This window comes from Felis catus, chromosome A3, assembly GCF_018350175.1.
Source record: "Felis catus isolate Fca126 chromosome A3, F.catus_Fca126_mat1.0, whole genome shotgun sequence".
Classification (NCBI taxonomy): domain Eukaryota; kingdom Metazoa; phylum Chordata; class Mammalia; order Carnivora; family Felidae; genus Felis; species Felis catus.
The window spans coordinates 59,575,225-59,595,008 of NC_058370.1; the positions used below are offsets into that span (position 1 = coordinate 59,575,225).

A 19,784-nucleotide genomic window follows, 5' to 3' on the forward strand; every position below is an offset into this window, starting at 1 on the left:
ACTTTTTATGGAAGTATGACGTAGGTGCAGAGCACTAATTTAATTAAAGCTATCTTCTTCAAGGTATGTTCATTCTGCTAAATAGTAAACTCAATCTCCCCTTTCTGCGGTCATTTCCAGAGGGATGCTGGTTTTAAAGAAGGTGAAATTCTAAGTATGCTATGTCAGCGGAATCCTGGGGTAGTCAGGCAGCATGATATATAGAAGGAACATAGGGTCTAGCACTAAAAACCCCATGTTCCTCTCTTAACTCTGGACTGTTAGCCTATTTTCTCAGTTTCCTCATCCATATACAGGGAATTAAAGAAAAACTTTATTGAACTAAGTTTTTGTGAGGCTTCTCTGAATCACTTTTGACAATTTATGAATGCATGGAGTTAATTAAAACCTTGAATCTCTAAGTAGGAACAATTTAAAATTTGTTTGTAATGTAGCAAACTAAACATATTTCTTGCAGGGGAGCCTGCATGGCTCAGACAGTTGAGCTCCTGACCTGGCTCAGGTCATGATCTTGCAGTTCACGGGTTCAAGCCCCGTGTTGGGCTCTATGCTGACAGCTCAGAGCCTGGAGCCTGTTTTGGATTCTGTGTCTACTTCTCTCTCTGCCCCTCCCCTGCTCATGCTCTGTCTCTCTCTGTCTCAAAAATAAACAAACATTAAAATAAAATTTATAAACCTATTTCTTGCAAGCTTCAGAGGGTACCACAATTCTAACATTCCAGGGGGTAGTAATTAATTCATAGATACCCTTTATTTCTACATAAATTTATACACGTTGAACCAACTGACTTTTATTACTCATTTTATATTCCAGCGGAAAACTCTCATACCTAGTCAGAACACTTTAAAAAGCTGCTAAATTTTATAATAACTAATGTAATTCCCAGTATTATTTGAAAATATTCCAATGTAATATTTCTTTTTTTAATATGAAGTTTATTGTCAAATTGGTTTCCATACAACACCCAGTGCTCATGCCAAAAGGTGCCCTCCTCAATACCCATCACCCACCCACCCTCCATCCCACCCCCCATCAACCCTCAGTTTTTTCTCAGATTTTTAAGAGTCTCTTATGCTTTGGCTCTCTCCCTCTCTTACTTCTTTTTTTTTTTTTTCTTCCTCTCCCCCATGGTCTTCTGTTAAGTTTCTCAGGATCCACATAAGAGTGAAAATATATGGTATCTGTCTTTCTCTGTATGACTTATTTCACTTAGCATAACACTCTCCAGTTCCATCCATGTTGCTACAAAAGGCCATATTTCATTCTTTCTCATTGCCACGTAGTATTCCATTGTGTATATAAACCACAATTTCTTTATCCATTCATCAGTTAATGGACATTTAGGCTCTTTCCATAATTTGGCTATTGTTGAGAGTGCTGCTATAAACATTGGGGTACAAGTGCCCCTATGCACCAGTACTCTTGTATCCCTTGGGTAAATTCCTAGCAGTGCTACTGCTGGGTCATAGGGTAGGTCTATTTTTAATTTTGTGAGGAACGTCCACACTGTTTTCCAGAGCAGCTGCACCAGTTTGCATTTCCACCAACAGTGCAAGAGGGTTCCCGTTTCTCCACATCCTCTCCAGCATCTATAGTCTCCTGATTTGTTCATTTTAGCCAGTCTAACTGGTGTGAAGTGATATCTGAATGTGGTTTTGATTTATATTTTCCTGATGAGGAGCGACGTTGAGCAACTTTTCATGTGCCTGTTGGCCATCCGGATGTCTTCTTTGGAGAAGACATGTCTATTCATGTTTTCTGCCCATTTCTTCACTGGATTATTTGTTTTTCAGGTGTGGAGTTTAATGAGCTCTTTATAGATTTTGGATACTAGCCCATTGTTCAGTATGTCATTTGCAAATATCTTTTCCCATTCCGTTGGTTGCCTTTTAGTTTTGTTGGTTGTTTCCTTTGCTGTGCAGAAGCTTTTTATCTTCATAAGGTCCCAGTAGTTCATTTTTGCTTTTAATTCCCTTGCCTTTGGGGACGTGTCAAGTAAGAGATTGCCACGACTGAGGTCAGAGAGGTCTTTTCCTGCTTTCTCCTCTAGGGTTTTGATGGTTTCCTGTCTCACATTCAGGTCCTTTATCCATTTTGAGTTTATTTTTGTGAATGGTGTGAGAAAGTGGTCTAGTTTCAACCTTCTGCATGTTGCTGTCCAGTTCTCCCAGCATCATTTGTTAAAGAGACTATCTTTTTTCCATTGGATGTTCTTTCCTGCTTTGTCAAAGATTAGTTGGCCATACGTTTGTGGGTCTAGTTCTGGGGTTTCTATTCGATTCCATTGGTCCATGTGTCTGTTTTTGTGCCAATACCATGCTGTCTTGATGATGACAGCTTTGTAGTAGAGGCTAAGGTCTGGGATTGTGATGCCTCCTGCTTTGGTCTTCTTCTTCAAAATTACTTTGGCTATTTGGGGCCTTTTGTGGTTCCATATGAATTTTAGGATTGCTTGTTCTAGTTTCGAGAAGAATGCTGGTGCAATTTTGATTGGGATTGCATTGAATGTGTAGATAGCTTTGGGTAGTATTGACATTTTGACAATATTTATTCTTCCAATCCATGAGCACGGAATGTTTTTCCATTTCTTTATATCTTCTTCAATTACCTTCATAAGCTTTCTATAGTTTTCAGCCTACAGATCTTTTACATCTTTGGTTAGATTTATTCCTAAGTATTTTATGCTTCTTGGTGCAATTGTGAATGGGATCAGTTTCTTTATTTGTCTTTCTGTTGCTTCATTATTAGTGTCTAAGAATGCAACTGATTTCTGTACATTGATTTTGTATCCTGCAACTTTGCTGAATTCATGTATCAGTTCTAGCAGACTTTTGGTGGAGTCTATCGGATTTTCCATGTATAGTATCATGTCATCTGCAAAAAGTGAAAGCTTGACTTCATCTTTGCCAATTTTGATGGCTTTGATTTCCTTTTGTTGTCTGATTGCTGATGCTAGAACTTCCAACACTATGTTAAACAACAGAGGTGAGAGTGAACATCCCTGTTGTGTTCCTGATCTCAGGGAGAAAGCTCTCAGTTTTTCCCCATTGAGGATGATGTTAGCTGTGGGCTTTTCATAAATGGCTTTTATGATGTTTAAGTATGTTCCTTCTGTCCCGACTTTCTTGAGGGTTTTTATTAAGAAAGGATGCTGAATTTTGTCAAATGCTTTTTCTGCATCGATTGACAGGATCATATGGTTCTTATCTTTTCTTTTATTAATGTGATGTATCACATTGATTGATTTGCAAATGTTGAACCAGCCCTGCAGCCCAGGAATGAATCCCACTTGATCATGGTGAATAATTCTTTTTATATGCTGTTGAATTTGATTTGCTAGTGTCTTATTGAGAATATTTGCATCCATATTCATCAGGGATATCGGCCTGTAGTTCTCTTTTTTTACTGGGTCTCTGTCTGGTTTAGGAATCAAAGTAGTGCTGGCTTCATAGAATGAGTCTGGAAGTTTTCCTTCCCTTTCTATTTTTTGGAATAGCTTGAGAAGGATAGGTATTATCTCTGCTTTAAATGTCTGGTAGAATTCCCCAGGGAAGCCATCTGGTCCTGGACTCTTATTTGTTAGGAGATTTTTGATAGCTGATTCAATTTCTTCACTGGTTATAGGTCTGTTCAAGCTTTCTATTTCTTTCTGTTTGAGTTTTGGAAGCGTGTGGGTATTTAGGAATTTGTCCATTTCTTCCAGGTTGTCCAGTTTGTTGGCCTATAATTTTTCATATTATTCCCTGATAATTGCTTGTATTTCTGAGGGACCGGTTGTAATAATTCCATTTTTAGTCATGATTTTATCTATTTGGGTCATCTCCCTTTTATTTTTGAGAAGCCTAGCTAGAAGTTTATCAGTTTTGTTTATTTTTTCAAAAAACCAACTCTTGGTTTCATTGATCTGCTCTACAGTGTTTTTAGATTCTATATTGTTTATTTCTGCTCTGATCTTTGTTATTTCTCTTCTTCTGCTGGGTTTGGGGTGTCTTTGCTGTTCTGCTTCTATTTCCTTTAGGTGTGCTGTTATATTTGGTATTTGGAATTTTTCTTGTTTCTTGAGACAGGCCTGGATTGCAATGTATTTTCCTCTCAGGACTGCCTTCGCTGCATCCCAAAGCGTTTGGATTGTTGTATTTTCATTTTCGTTTGTTTCCATATATTTTTAAATTTCTTGTCTAATTTCCTGGTTGACCCATTCATTCTTTAGTAGGGTGTTCTTTAACCTCCATGCTTTTGGAGGTTTCCAGACTTTTTTCCTGTGGTTGATTTCAAGCTTCATAGCATTGTGGTCTGAAAGTATGCATGGTATGATCTCAATTCTTGTATACTTATGAAGGGCTGTTTTGTGACCCAGTATGTGATCTATCTTGGAGAATGTTCCATGTGCACTCAAGAAGAAAGTATATTCTGCTGCTTGGGATGCAGAGTTCTAAATATATCTGTCAAGTCCATCTGATCCAATGTATCATTCAGGGCCCTTGTTTCTTTATTGATCTTGTGTCTAGATGATCTATCCATTGTTGTAAGTGGAGTGTTAAAGGCCCCTGCAATTACCACATTCTTATCAATAAGGTTGCTTATGTTTATGAGTAATTGTTTTATATATTTGGGGTCTCCCATATTTGGCACATAGACATTTTTAATTGTTAGCTCTTCCTGATGGATAGACCCTGTAATTATTATGTAATGCTCTTCTTCGTCTCTTGTTACAACCTTTAATTTAAAGTCTAGTTTGTCAGATATAAGTATGGCTACTCCAGCTTTCCTTTGACTTCCAGTAGCATGATAGTTCTCCATCCCCTCACTTACAATCTGGAGGTGTCCTCAGGTCTAAAATGAGTCTCTTGTAGACAGCAAATAGATGGGTCTTGTTTTTTTATCCATTCTGATACCCTATAAATTTTGGTTGGAGCATTTAGTCCATTTACATTCAGTGTTACTATAGAAAGATACGGGTTTAGAGTCATTGTGATGTCTGTATGTTTTATGCTTGTAGCGATGTCTCTGGTAATTTGTCTCACAGGATTCCCCTTAGGATCTCTTGTAGGGCTGGTTTAGTAGTGAGGAATTCCTTCAGTTTTTGTTTGTTTGGGAAGACCTTTATCTCTCCTTCTATTCTAAATGACAGACTTTCTGGATAAAGGATTCTCGGCTGCATATTTTTTCTGTTCATCACATTGAAGATCTCCTGCCATGCCTTTCTGGCCTGCCAAGTTTCAGTAGATAAATCCGTCACTAGTCTTATCGGTCTCCCTTTATATATTAGAGCATGTTTATCCCTAGCTGCTTTCAGAATTTTCTCTTTATCCTTGTATTTTGCCAGTTTCACTATGACATATCGTGCAGAAGACCGATTCAAGTTCAGTCTGAAGGGAGTTCTCTGTGCCTCTTGGATTTCAGTGCCTTTTTCCTTCCCTGGTTCAGGGAAGTTCTCAGCTATTATTTCTTTAAGGACACCTCAGCACCTCTCTCTCTCTTTTCCTCCTCTGGAATCCCAATTATGCGTATGTTATTACGTTTTTATCTCATCACTTATTTCTCTAATTCTCCCCTCATACTCCTGGATTTTTTAATCTTTTTCTCAGCTTCCTCTTTTTCCATAATTTTATCTTCTAATTCACCTGTTCTCTCCTCTGCCTCTTCAATCTGAGCTGTGGTAGCCTCCATTTTATTTTGCAGCTCATTTATAGCATTTTTTAGCTCCTCCTGACTGTTCCTTAGTCCCTTGATCTCTCTAGCAATAGATTCTCTGCTGCCCTCTATACTTTTTTCGAACCCAGCAGTTAATTTTATGACTATTATTTTAAATTCATTTTCGGTTATATTGTTTAAATCATTTTTTATCAGTTCGTTAGCTGTTGCTACTTCCTGGAGTTTCCCTTGAGGAGAAGTCTTCCATTTCGTCATTTTCGATAGTCCCTGGAGTGGCACAGAACTGCGGGGCTCTTCCTCTGTGCTGTCTGGAGTAACTTGCGTTGGTGGGCGGGCCACAGTCAGACCTGATGTCTGCCCCCGGCCCACTGCTGGGGCCACAGTCAGACTACTGTGTACCTTATCTCCCCCTCTCCCAGAGGAAGGACTCACTGTGGAGTGGTGTGGCCCCTGTCTGGGCTACTTGCACACTGCCAGGCTTGTGGTGCTGCTTCCATGGGATCTGGCGTATTAGCCAGGTGGATCCGCAAGGTGCACAGTGGCAGGAGGGGCAGACTCAGCTCACTTTGCCTTCAGTGGTCTGCTTCAGGAGGGGCCCTGTGGCACCAGGAGGGTGGCAGACCCTTGGAGGGATGGATCCACAGAAGCACAGCGTTGGGTGTTTGAACTGTGCAAGCAAGTTCCATGACAGGAACTGGTTCCTTTTGGGATTTTGGCTGGGGGATGGGCGAGGGAGATGGCGCTTCCCAGCACCTTTGTTCCCTACCAAGCTGAGCTCTGTCCTCCGGGGCTCAACAACTCTCCCTCCCATCGTCCTCTAGCCCTCCCACTTTCTGAGCAGAGCTGTTGACTTATAACATTCCAGATGTTAAGTCCTGCTGGCTGTCAGAACACACTCCCTCCGGCCCCTCCGCTTTTGCAAGCCAGACTCAGGGGCTCTGCCTTTGCTGGGCAGGCTGCCTCTCCACCGCCCGGCTCCCTCCTGCCAGTCCGTGTAGCACGCACTGCCTCTCTGCCCTTCCTACCCTCTTCTGTGGGCCTTTCATCTACGTTTGGCTCCGGAGAGTCCGTTCTGCTAGTCTTCTGGCGGTTTTCTGGGTTATTTAGGTAGATGTGGGTGGAATCTAAGTGATCAGCAGGATGTGGTGAGCCCAGTGTCCCCCTATGCCGCCATCTTCCCTCAAAAATGCTTTCTTCTCACCCCGTCCAGAATACAGAATTGAGTGCGGCATAAGTAGGAGCAGGAAGAGACTGGGACTCTTGAGGACACTAAGAAGATACAGATCCAACTAACGACATCACAGATTCCACTGAGAAGCCTGCCCAGGAAATTAAGTAGTGCACCTGTTGTGATGAGCACCAGGTGATGTATGGAATTGTTGAATCCCTGTATTATACACCTCTCACTTCCAGTCCGGCATTCACCAGCTCTATGCCGGTCATCACTGCCATCATTCTCTTCCTGCACTCCCCTTCCTATGCGGCCAGATCGCGGGGTGAGTGAGAAAGAATGTGACTTGGGAACGGCCAGGCAGGTGCATTACAAAGGAGGAGGGGTGCAGGATGGGCGGACAGCTTCTCTGCCATCACCAGGCCGCCACTCTCCCCACAGCTCCACGTCTCCAATGCAATATTTCTTACCAATCCCCAATTTTATTTCTAGGTGAATATGAGATAACACGCTTTATTAAAAGCACTGGATTGATATTTCAGTCTTATTGGCCCACTTGAAATCATTAACTAGGTCATCATTTTTCCAGTAACCACGTTGTTATCCCTTGTAAAAATAACTGTCATATGTGAAGATATGATCTAAATATTGCCAAAGGCAAATGAATTATTTTTGTAGATGATCATGAGATTAGACCCAAATAATGTGTAAAACAAAGCACTTATAAAAGTATTTTCACAGGAGTTACATTTCAGGCCCAAAGTTGAATGGTGGAAAGTTAGGGCCAGGGAGCATTCTGAGAACTGGCGTGCCACAGTCCCAACTACAAGTGGAGCTGCACACATTTAGGTCCTGGGAATGAGAAGAGATGGCAGCAGAGCAAGAAGTGGTGGTGAAAAGCTGAGAACACCAGCATTCAAATCTCGGCACTGGCCTTTCTGGGGCCCAAACTCTCTCTGCCTGTTTCCTCATATTCATTTTTACCATAAACTAAGAGAAGAGAGACATTGGGAGTTACTGACTTTTATCAATGGGGAACAGCAAGGATGTGCTCTTGACCTTTTGCTTTCATTAGGAGATGAAGCATCAAAGCACCTAAGTACAGGTGTGTATATAAATATTCTCCCTTTGGGGTGAGAGCCTGGAATTGGTCAGGAAGACCATGCAGATGCTGCAGTGTCCCATCTGCTAATTGCAGCATTTCAACTTCCTTTCTGTGGTCCCAGCTGTGGGGACAGCTCAGGCTGGCCCTTAGTGCATGGTTGCTTGTAGAGATGGTGTGTGGATGTGCTGGCATGCTGGGCTCGCTCACAAAACTGACCTAGCATCTATGCTCTTAGGTCTGACTCCCCAGGCATCTAGTATTCCTCTTGACAACTGTCAAGGGGGATAGAGTCATGTTTCTTGGCTGGTGTGATCAAAGAGGCTCACCCTAGATCCCTTGGTGAGTGAGCAAGGTGGAGCTATTGGCTCCAGATGGTTTATGACGTTAAACATATCAGACGAAAAGCTAATGTTTTTGTTCAGATTGCTGAACATAATGCACTTGGATAACAAATCCATTTTCTTACTGCCCTATAGATTTTCAAAGTCTAATGCACAGCACATTCTGGTGTGTGTATGTGTGTGTGCATATGTGTGTATGGAGTGCGGTGTCAGGGGTAGGCTGATAAAGAAAATTCCTAGTAATGGACGCTCTTCAGGAGCAGGCATCTGAGCCACTCATCCGCTGGCTCCAATGTTCCCACCAAGTGAAATCAGCCATAGGGCTCCAGGGTCACTCAGGCTTTCCAGGTTTAAGAAAAGTGAGACACTCATTCTGCAGAGGTTTACTGGGCACAAACCACAGTCCAGGCCCCATGCTAGGAGTTGTTGGGGAGACATATCACTACCATACACAAACTCACCGTTTCATGAAGGCAGACAGGCACACATGGAAGATGGTGGGGGGCCACGATGTCATCTGAGTTGTCCTCCCACTGCCCATTAAGTTGGCAACTGTGCAGATGGCTCATGGTTCATCTCATTTATATTTCTGAACTCTTTAACCGGTTTTAGAGTATTGACTTCTTCTAATTCATCCCCCCAAGTGAGATGGTTCAGGCTTCCATGCATTATGTGTTCAACCTCTACCAGCATATATGATTCTAGAATTAAACTGCAGAATTTAGTGTTCCAGCTGAGCTTTGTTTGTAAAGCTGAGAGTGGGACAGGGCTGGCTATGGGCAGTGGGTCCAAAGTGTTTTTTTATCTCTGACAAAATACATAAAAAGGGTGGGCTGCAGAAGCTCAGTGACAAATGGGCTTCTAAATACTGGAGGAGCATGCATCCATTTGGGTTAACTAGTTGCACTTTAAAATATGAATAACCTCCTAGAGGATTAAGCCCTACTAAGCTTGGGTCATTGCAAGTAAATAATCATCCAGCACCTCTCAGAGAGTGGATATAAATACTTTAAAATTTGGAGATTTGAAGCAGATGAATTTTGGGAGGAGGTGGCTAGCAGTTCAAAAGTGAAATATTTTGAGCAGACAGAGGGAGTCATAAAAGCAGGGAATAAATATTTTCCAAATAATTCACCGAATAGTGGTGGTTCTGTTCCTTCCTTTCTCACAGGGGCCAAGTTTGGGAATTTAACCAGTCCTGTCCTTCCCTTGCCATTCCCTAAAATCACATCGATTAGAAATGCAGTGAATTAATTATCAAATATCCCAGGGAAGGTTAGATAGGAAAGGAAAGGAAAGGAAAGGAAAGGAAAGGAAAGGAAAGGAAAGGAAAGGAAAGGAAAGGAGTGAGCATCCGTTGATTCCATCTGAATAGTCTGCATCAAGAGAATGGCCATTTTGATTGGGTGAAAAAAAGGAGGGATTTGTACAATTATCAGTTGTAGTGTTTCTCAAATTATTTTTAAATTTACATTGCAGATAAGTTAACTTTTGTAAAATACAATAAAACAAGTATCAGGAAAATGAAAGGAAATACTAAAGATACAAGTCTAGATTTTTATTAAGATTCAACAGATCCTACTTATTGTTAGTAGGACATAAAATTACATTTTGATAAATATAATCAGCACACACATAACCCTGGAAAAAGAAAACAATTACAAAACTGTACACATTCACTGAAGGTATGTATTTGTGTAGGTAATTAATCTATACTCTTGTAACCTTCTATGGTTCCACAAGTGCAACTAAATAAAATAATTCATGAGTGAAGTGATGATTCCCTATTTCAAATGCCCCTGTGCATCCTTTGAATGAATACCGCCATGTATGTTAATATGTGAAGTTTTTAGGGTGACAAACGAGCTTGTTTCTCAGTTGTTAAGTCATCTAAATTCCCAACAGTACTATTTGCAGGAGATAGTGTTTCTATCTTGTTCTATGTTTTGTTTTCATAACACTAATAGTAGAGACACCATCTCGCAGAGAAATGTTGACAGTAATTTTAATTCAAACATTTTAAATTTTGAAGGAATTTCAGTGAATTCAGGATATTCACTTTGAAGCTTTCTCCAAAATGAATCAAGTGGTACTGTATCTTCAAAATTAATCTTCAATTTTTTATCAATAGCCTGTTCCAACTATTTGCCCTATGAACTCCTAATTGATTTTAAATTATCTTTTGATGAGGGGCACCTGAGTGGCTCAGTCGGTTAAGCATTCCACTCTAGATTTTGGCTCAGGCCATGATCTTGTGGTTCATGAGTTTGAGCCCCACATTGGTCTCTGCACTGACAGTGTGGACCCTGCTTGGGATTCTCTCTCTCTCTCTCTCTCTCCCTCTCTCCCTCCCTCCCTCCCTCCCTCTCCCTGCCCTTCCCCAGTTTGCTCTCTCTCTCTCAAAGTAAATAAACTTAAAAAAATAAATTATCTTTTGATGAAAGAAATTATTCCTAATCTGTGAATTTCTTATGAGAAATTCTCTTGATAAAACAAACTCCATATCTTTTCCAACACTTGGTCGATCTTTTTAATTGTTGACATTCTAGCAGGTATGCAGTGGTAGCTCATTTGGGTTTGATTTGGATATTCCTAATTAGTCTGAACATCTTTTCATGTACATATTTTTCAACAATGTATCTTCAGTAGTTAAGTGGCCAAATATTTGGCCCACTTTTTAACTCAGTTATGTGTTTTTTTATTACTGACTTTCCGGTGTTCTTTATATACACTTGATAACAAGTCCTTGACCAGATACATGATTTACAAATATTTTCTCCAAGTCTGAGGCATATCTTAACTGTCACTTTAGAAGAATAGAAGTTCTTAATTTTCATACATCCAATGTATCAATTCATCGATGCCCCAAACCATCAGGCACACTATATTTTATATCTTTATAATTTATATTTTTGTTTATTACTTATTGCAATGAAGGAGAACACTCACCATGGGGAGCCATGGGGAGTTGGTGGGAGGGTGTTAGAAAGAACCTATTATAAGGTTGGGGCTTTAGTTGGGTAATTTTGGCTTCAGTAGGTGCAATTCTGTGATAGAATCTCTCACTCAATCTTATTGAAAAGCAGAGCAAACCAGAGCAAGGATGAAGCTGTATTTGGTAAAGGAGTAGTAATCACTCATTTTAGCTGGAAGAGATGGAGATGGTGAATATTTTGTGGGTTACACAGTGAACTTGTTTTTGTATCACTTTATCATTGTCTCAGGGCGACTTTGTTTGATGTTGGTGTTTTATGAGATTGTTTAATGTCCAACATTAACTAGTTGTGAGCATCAGGCTAGCTTTGTAGTAATACTGAAGCCCCGCTGTGTCAGAGCTGTTCCCAGATGTAAGAATCTCCTTTTTTTTTTCTTGTTTCTCTTATGGATCGTAATTTTGCTATTAAATATAAGATCCAAGGTCACAAAGATTCTCTTCTATGATTTTTTCCTGTAGAAGTTCTATGGTTTTACTTTTAGGTCAATAAACTTTGAGTTAATTTTCATAAATGATGATAGGTATAGATCAAAGTGTTTTTCCTCTTCTTTTCCTCCTCCCCCTTCTCATATTTTCCCCTTATCTCTTCATCCTTTTCCTCCTCCTTTTTGCCTATAGATATCCAATTAGTCCAGCATTGCTTATTGAAATGACTATCCTTTCTCCACTGAATGGACTTTGTCAAGAATCAATTGCCAGTACACACATGTGGGTCTGTTTTTGAAATCTCTATCTTATTTCATTGATCTACTTGTTTATTTTGATACCAAAACCACACTCTCTTGATTTCCATAGCTTTATAATGAGTCTTGAAGACTCAGTTTTGTTGTTTTCTTTTTTTTTAAGTAGGTTTGGACATTTTAGGTACTATGCATTTTCATGTGAATTTCAGAGTCAGCCTGCCAGTTTCTACAAAAAGGCATGCTGGGATTTTGATTGAGATAGATTTGGATTTATAGATCAATTCATAGATCAAAGATCTGAATCTTCTGATCCTTCAACAGAGTATGTCTCTCCATTTGTTTAGGTCTTCTCTGATTTCTCTCAGTGATGTTTGTAGTTTTAGTGTATAGGTCTTATACTTTTTTTCACATTGTCTTTAAGTTTTTCATACTTTTTGTAATATTGTAAATACTATTGTTTTTAAATTTCAATTTCCACTTGTTGCTAGTATATAGAAATGCAATTATTCATCCCTGGGTTACTTAAAGGTGTGTTAGTGTCCAAGCACTTGAGGATTTTCTAGATGCTTTTCTATTATTTTTATTTTCAATCTACTGTGGTCAGAGAACATACGTTGTATGACTTCACTCCTTGAATCTCTTAAAATTTATTGAGACTTGTTTTATGGCTCAAATATGTAGTATATCAGTAAATGCTCCATGTGCATTTGAAAAGAACGCATATTATGGCTGTTGGGTGGAATGTTCTATAAATGTCAATCAGGTCAAGTCTTACTGATTTTCAGGATACATATTCTGTTGATTGTTGGGAGAAGGGTATTGAAATCTTCATCTACAATTATAAATTTATTTAATCTTATAGTTCTATCAGTTTTTGCTTCATATATTTTGAAATTCTGTTATTAGGTACATATGTGTTTAGCAGTGTTACATCTTCTTGACCAGTGTACTTCTTTATCATTTTGAAATGGCCACCTTTTCTCCTAGTCATGTTGTTGGATATGATATCTATTTTGTCAGATATCAATATAGTCACTCTAGCTTTATTTTGACAAGGTTGAAGATGGTCTATCTCTATTTTTATCTTTTTCTTTAAAGTGAATTTTTCTATAGGCAGTATATATCTGGGTCTTCCTTTGAATATAAGTGGACTATGTTTGCCTTTTAAAAAATGTTTATTTATTATTTTGAGAGAGAGAGATAGAAAGAGAGAGCAGGGGAGGGGCAGAGAGAGAGAGAGGGAGACACAGAATCTGAAGCAGGATCCAGGCTCTGAGCTGTCAGCACAGAGCATGACACAGGGCTCGAACTCACAAATTACGAGATCATGCCCTGAGCAGAAGTTGGATGCTTAACCGACTAACCCACCAGGCGCTCCCACAATCTTTGCCTTTTAACCATGGTATTTAGATTATTAATATTTAATTAACATTAATTGATATGGTTGAGTTTAAACCTACCATCTGACTCTGTTTTGTATTTGTCTCATCTGTTTTCTGTTCCCTATTTTTTTCTTCTTTTGGATTAATAGGGTTTATAAAAGTTTTATCTCCTTTGTTGGCCACTTAGCTATATATAACTATTTGTGTTATGTAGGTGGCCACTTTGGGATTACATCTTTAGCTTATTGAAATTTTCCTTCAAGTGGTATTATACCATTTCACATGTAGTATTAGAACCTTACAAAACTACCCTTTTGTTTCTCCTCTACTGGCCTTTGTAGATTTTCTTTCTACATACACTGTAAACCTCACAATAAAGTAATATTTTTGCTTTAAACTTTCTTGTTCTCATCACACATGCCTCCAACAAGTTTCTCTTTTCTATTCTCTTAGTGGAAATCTGTGTAAAATAAGAACAAACAGGATCTGGGATCCTTTGGTTTCATAATCTTTAGTGTATCGTCTTTTTAAAATTTTTTTTAAAAGTTTTTAAATGTTTTTTTTTTTAATTTATTTTTGACAGAGAGACAGAGCATGAGGGTGTGAGGGGCAGAGAGAGGGAGACACAGAACATGAATCAGGCTCCAAGCTGTTAGCACAGAGCTTGTCGCAGGGCTCAAACTCACCAACTGTGAAATCATGACATGAGCCTGAGCCAAGTCAGACACTCAAACAACAGTGTATCGTCTTTGTAGCACCAATGTAACTATTCAGAAGCTTTTTTCCTCCTAGTTTTCTTGTTGTTGGTTGTAAATTTGTGGAATAAGCAACTTTCAAGTGAATTGTTACTGTATAAAGAAAGTAGATAAAAAAAATTAAAAAATTAAAAAGAAAGTAGATAAAAAAAGAGTTGGGAATAGTTGAGTGTTGAGAAACAGATCAAAACCTATTTTGACTACAACTGTTACAGTAAAAAATAGAGAGCTGGGGGTGGAAATCATTCATGGAATGATTCATGGGATGGGAGGTGGTGGGATGTTGCATTTGTATTATAGGACTTGAAGATTGGCTAATGTTGTCTCCTTTTCCCTTTGGTGAATTGACCTAGTTTTCTCTCCTTGCTTGATGAGGAAGCATTTCCCCTTCCCCAAAACCAGATTTGATTAAGGTATTTTATATTTTCTTTAGTCATCCGTTTTAATGTTAAACCTCACAAACTTAAATTTAGACTTCACATAATGAACATATGGATTCTGGAATGTTGCATTTTATTGCATTCAAATACAGAGCATAAAATAAATGGTGGAACAATAAGGAGACAATAGGCTATGTGCAGTGAGTACTCTAAAAACTGGCTAATGATCACAGAAGGAACATTTAGTCCTTGCTTATATACCAATACAGCTTTTAACTCCCTCCTTCCAGCAACTTCTGTCTGCGATACTCTACGTTAGGAGACATTTAAAAAAATTATATTTCTGCTTCCTAAATCAAGGGCACAGTACAACGTCCACTTGGAAAATCCCTCCTCTCCCAACACCTAGCACGGTATTCCTTTACGTTCTCTTTTAAAACTATTCTAAATTAGAGTTCTAAAATGTTTCAGTCTAAAATTCAGAGTTCCGTTAGGAAGCTTGCTGGAGATCTGTTCAGTACCCACTTCAGGCTTCCCTGTCACTTAAGACAATTTCCTAAATCAAATTCGTGATGTGCTCGGTAACTGCCTCGGTTCTCTTTTGAATCGCGGCCACAGGTTGTCTCGGCGGCCAGGCCTCTGGGAAAGCGGGAGAGAGCTGGGCGCCCAGCCGGCCGCGGACACCTGTTCCAGGCACGGCCGCGGCTGCGGGAAGAGAGCGCGCGGCGAAGGGCACATGTAGGTGAACGCGCACGCACACACGCGCCCAGCCGCCCCGAGACGCGGAGGCGAGAGCGTTTGCAGGAAACGCGGACGTGGGGAGGGGGTCGCCGCGTTCTCACAGGGGGCCTGGGTTACATAAGCGAGCGGGGCAAGGAAGGCGCTTCGCGTGCGCGGGGGCTCGGGCCGTGCCTGTCTCGCCCCCGCCCGGGTCCGGTTGTGGTCCTGCGGGACCGGCCGCCCACGCCGCGTGGGGGACACCGCCGCAGCCTTGCGCCTGCCCGTGCCAGTGGTCGCGGTGGCCCGTAGCGGCCGTCTCCAGACGCGCGTGGCTCCCGCCGCCGCGCCCCAGGCAGCAGAGCATCCGCTTGCCTAGGCTTCTCCCGTCCGGGCCTACGGGGCCACAGGCTCGAGGCTATGAGCCCCGAGCCGGTCCCGCCGCCGCCGCCGCCGCCGCCCCAGTGTCCCGGCTGCGACTGCGGGGAGCCTTTCGCCAAGCGCCTGGAGAAGGGCGATGAGGCCTTCCGCGCCGGCGAGTATGAGATGGCCGCGGAGCTCTTCCGCTCGATGCTGGCCGGGCTGGCGCAGCCGGACCGCGGCCTGTGCCTACGGCTGGGGGACGCGCTGGCCCGTGCCGGCCGGCTCCCCGAGGCCTTGGGTGCGTTCCGCGGGGCGGCGCGGCTCGGGGCGCTGCGGCCGGAGGAGCTGGGGGAGTTGGCGGGCGGCCTCGCGCGCGCCCTGGGCCAGAGAGAGTGGCGGCTGCCGGCTGCGGGGCCGGGCCGCGCCCCCGAGGAGCCGCGTGGGGAGCAGCCGGCCTCGGCGCCCGCCGCGCCCCGTGATCTGCTGGGCTGCCCGCGCTGCCAGCGGCTGCTCCACAAGCCGGTGACCCTGCCGTGCGGGCTGACGGTGTGCAAGCGCTGCGTGGAGTCCGGCCCTGTCCGGCCGCAGGCGCGGCGAGTCAACGTGGTACTGAGCGGCCTGCTGGAGAAGTGCTTTCCGACCGAGTGCCGTGTGCGCAGGCTGGCGGGCCAGGCGCGGAGTCTGCAGCGCCAGCAGCAGCCCGAGGCCGCGCTGCTCAGGTGCGACCAGGCTCTGGATCTAGGTAAGTCGGCCTTGGGAGTTGGCCCGCCGGCCTGCCCACCTGTCGACTGCAGGGGTGGGCGTGGAGAGCTTTGTTCAGGCGTAGGGGTTATTCTCTTGATAAAGGTGGTAAGATGAACCTGCACCCAGAGTGGCTGGTGTCAGAGGGCAGGTGCGCCCCGCTGGTTGCGTCTTTTACCTCTGCAGCCGGTACCTCCGCAGCCTACCTGAGTAACCCGTAAGGCCAGGACTGTCTTTTACTCCCATCTCAGCTGTCCAGGAGTGGGAGGATGACCTAGTGTTTTTACTTGTCCAGCAGGAATGTGCAAATAACTAACACCCTAGAGGCGCACGAGGACCGTTGCCTTGTGATGTGGAAGGATTTGCTCTGGAGGTTTCAGCTAATGAATCCAGGAAGGATCGCCTTCCATTCTGCTTTTGTTACTTGTATGTTCTCTCTCAAAGGGCATTAGACGTCGTGTAATTAGCTTATTAATTACATTAAGTAGTGTGTGTGTGTGTTTAAATTTTAAAAAATAACTGAAATCTGTGACCAGCACAAAGGATCTCTGATTTCCTACCCACCCCCTACTCCAGCCCACCTGTTAAGAATATGTAATTTAAAAGACCAAATTTCCTGTCATTGTATTTGATTCCCACTGCCATATGCTCTATTGACAGTTATTGGGGTGAAGTGTGTGTGGAGGGTGATTTGGCTTCACTGTTTTTTTTACAGGTTGTATGTGATTTAAATCACTGGCCAAGAAGACTTGGTTTAATCTCTGTTACTAAGAGTCTTGTATGCTGTACTCATCCATTTTATTTTAAATTCAGAGTTAAGGTTTTCCCTTTTTGAGAGCACACCTATATCTAAGTTGGAAGATGCTTTGTTGGAGTAGAACAGTTGAATTGCTTTATGTAAAAAAAATATTGTGTACCATTTCTGCAGCCAGTATATTCCATACCTTAATATGGCTGCATGTTTCTGAACTTTTGTCCATCTTGTTCATGCACGTGCAAGGTGGAACAGCACTATCCAGTGGAAATACTGTGTAAACCACATATATGCAATTTTAAATTTCTAGTAGTCACATGTAAAAGGTAAAAAGAAGCAGATGAAATTTATCTTAACACTATTTTTTAAACCTATACATTCAAAACACTATTTCAGCATTCCTTCAATATAAAAAATGATGGAGATTTTACTTTTTTTTTTTAAACCAACCTTTCAAATGCATTATGTGTTTTACATGCACTGCCCACCCCAATTTGGGCACAAATTTTTCATCAGAAATACTTGCTTTATATTTAGATTTTTTTAATATTTAGAGTTGAAAAACTAGGTTGGCACATTGAAGTTCCAAATTAAAAGTTTTCCACTAGTCAATAGGGTATCAGGTTTCAAATTTAAATTTCAATTAATTAAAAAGTTAATAACCTTGTTCCTCTAGTCCCATTTTAGTTGCCCAGTAGCCACATGTAGCTAGTGGCAACTGTATTAGTGGAAATCCAGAACTTTTAAAAACAGCTGCTGGAAATGTAGAAGATCGCAATACCAACTGTTGGAGAAGATGGATAAAATGAGGATTATCATATATACTGCAGATCTGCGAATTGTACACCTGGAAAATTGCTTGTAGTATCTGAAAATATTAAATGTGACTTTTGGCCAAGCTGTTTCAACAAGGTGCATGTATATGCGCACCGAGAGAATTATAAGAATGTGCAAGAGTGTATATCCTTATTTAGAGATAGCCCTGAAGTAGAAGCAACCCACATGTCCAATAAGAACAGAATGAATGGCTAAGTAAGAAGAGAATAAACGCCTTTTCTAATACTATGTAGAAAGAAAGTAAACCGGCTACAGACACACACACTACAATGTGGACAAATCACAGACATAATGTTGGGTGAAAGAAGCCAAGACTCAAAGGCATTTTTATGATCTGATTCTATTTTTTTGTAAGTCCAAATATGCAAAACTATTATAGCATGTTGGAAGTAAGGGCAGTGGTTACCTCTGGGGGGGGGGGCAGGGGGGACAAAATATTGGCAGATTGAATCCAGTGATACACTTAAAACACATCATGGTCAAGTAAAATGTCATTATTTAATCATTGTCAAATGTTTAATCATTATAAATCAACCAGTGTAATTCACTGCATCTACAGAATAGAGAATGGATCTCTCAGGAAAGTTGGAATAAAAGGGAATTTCTTAATATGCTGAGTATATACAAAAATCTGTAGCAACCATTGTAATGATGAAATATTGAATGTTTTACTACTGAAGGAAAAGGTTGACAAGGGTGTTCACCTGCCATCACTGCCATTCATTCAGCATTGTATTAAGATTTTTACCTAGTACAATGAGAAAATAAAAGGTATTAAGATTGGAAAAATAAAACTTACTATTTGTAGATGACATGCTGGAGTCATAGAAACTCCAGAGGAATATTTGAACTGTTAGAAATTATAAGCAAATTATCAAGATTGTTGACTATAAGGTTAATATAGAAAGATCACTGATATATATACCTAGTAAAAAAACAGAAAGAAAGCCCATTTATATAACAAAAATTCTTTGGAGTAAATGTTGAAATATCTGAAAGTTGTTCAAGACCTCTACACTGAAAATACAAAATATTTCTGGGAGAAATTACAATTGACTTAAGTAAATGGAAACATGTTATTTTCACAGATTGAAAAACTCAGTATTGATGTCAGTTCTGTGCATATGGAACTATAGATTGAGTGCATTCTCAGTCAGAATTTTAGCTAGGGGTTTTGGTGGAAGTTGATGAATGGCCAAGGCAATAATGAAGAAAAATAACAAAGCTGGAGAACTGATACTGTAAGATACAGAGACTTACTATAATGTAGTTGCAGTAACTAGCACAGAGTTGTATTGGCCCAAGTTTAGACACATAGACACTGACTCTCACATACATGGTCACTTGGTTTGCTACAAAGATGCCAAAAGAATTCAATGAGGGAAAAAGTCTTTTAAATAGTCTAAGTCTGTTGCATATCCATTTGGTAAAAAAATGAACCTAGATGCCCACTACACACCATACATGGAAATTAGAATCCCATTATCTAAAATCATTCAATATTTTCATGATTGTTAGGCAGTTCTTTTTTTTCTTAAGACACAAAAAACATATCCATACAGGAAAGGATAGATAAATTCAATTTAAAATTAATAACTTCTCTTCCTTAGAGACCCCCCAAAGAGTGAAAAGGTGATGTGTATTTGTAATATATCCAAATGAAAATGCAAATCCAGAATGTTGAAAGAATGCCTACAGTTCAAGAGGAAAATAGGAAGTCTATCTAAATAATAGGCAGATTGAACAGATGTTTTGTAAACTGGATCTCAAATGGCAATAAATATGTGAAAGGGTGCCCAAAGTAATTACTGATCAATTGAAAATTTAAACTAAAATATTACTACATGTCTTTCAGAATGATGAAAGGGTCATGGTACCTAGTTCTGGCAAGTATTTGAAGTAAT

General features: G+C 40.9%; 1 protein-coding gene across 2 annotated transcripts in view; it reads left to right on the forward strand.

Moving 5' to 3' along the window:
• Window positions 1–14,952: 14,952 nt before the first annotated feature.
• LONRF2 (LON peptidase N-terminal domain and ring finger 2) overlaps window positions 14,953–19,784 on the forward strand; it is a 48,245-nt gene continuing 43,413 nt past the window's right edge. For both annotated transcript variants that reach the window (XM_023251585.2, XM_045054067.1), the window contains exon 1: window positions 14,953–16,290. In XM_023251585.2, coding sequence (XP_023107353.2) covers window positions 15,606–16,290 — 685 coding nt within the window. In that variant the 5' untranslated portion in view covers window positions 14,953–15,605. The remainder of the gene's footprint in view (window positions 16,291–19,784) is intronic.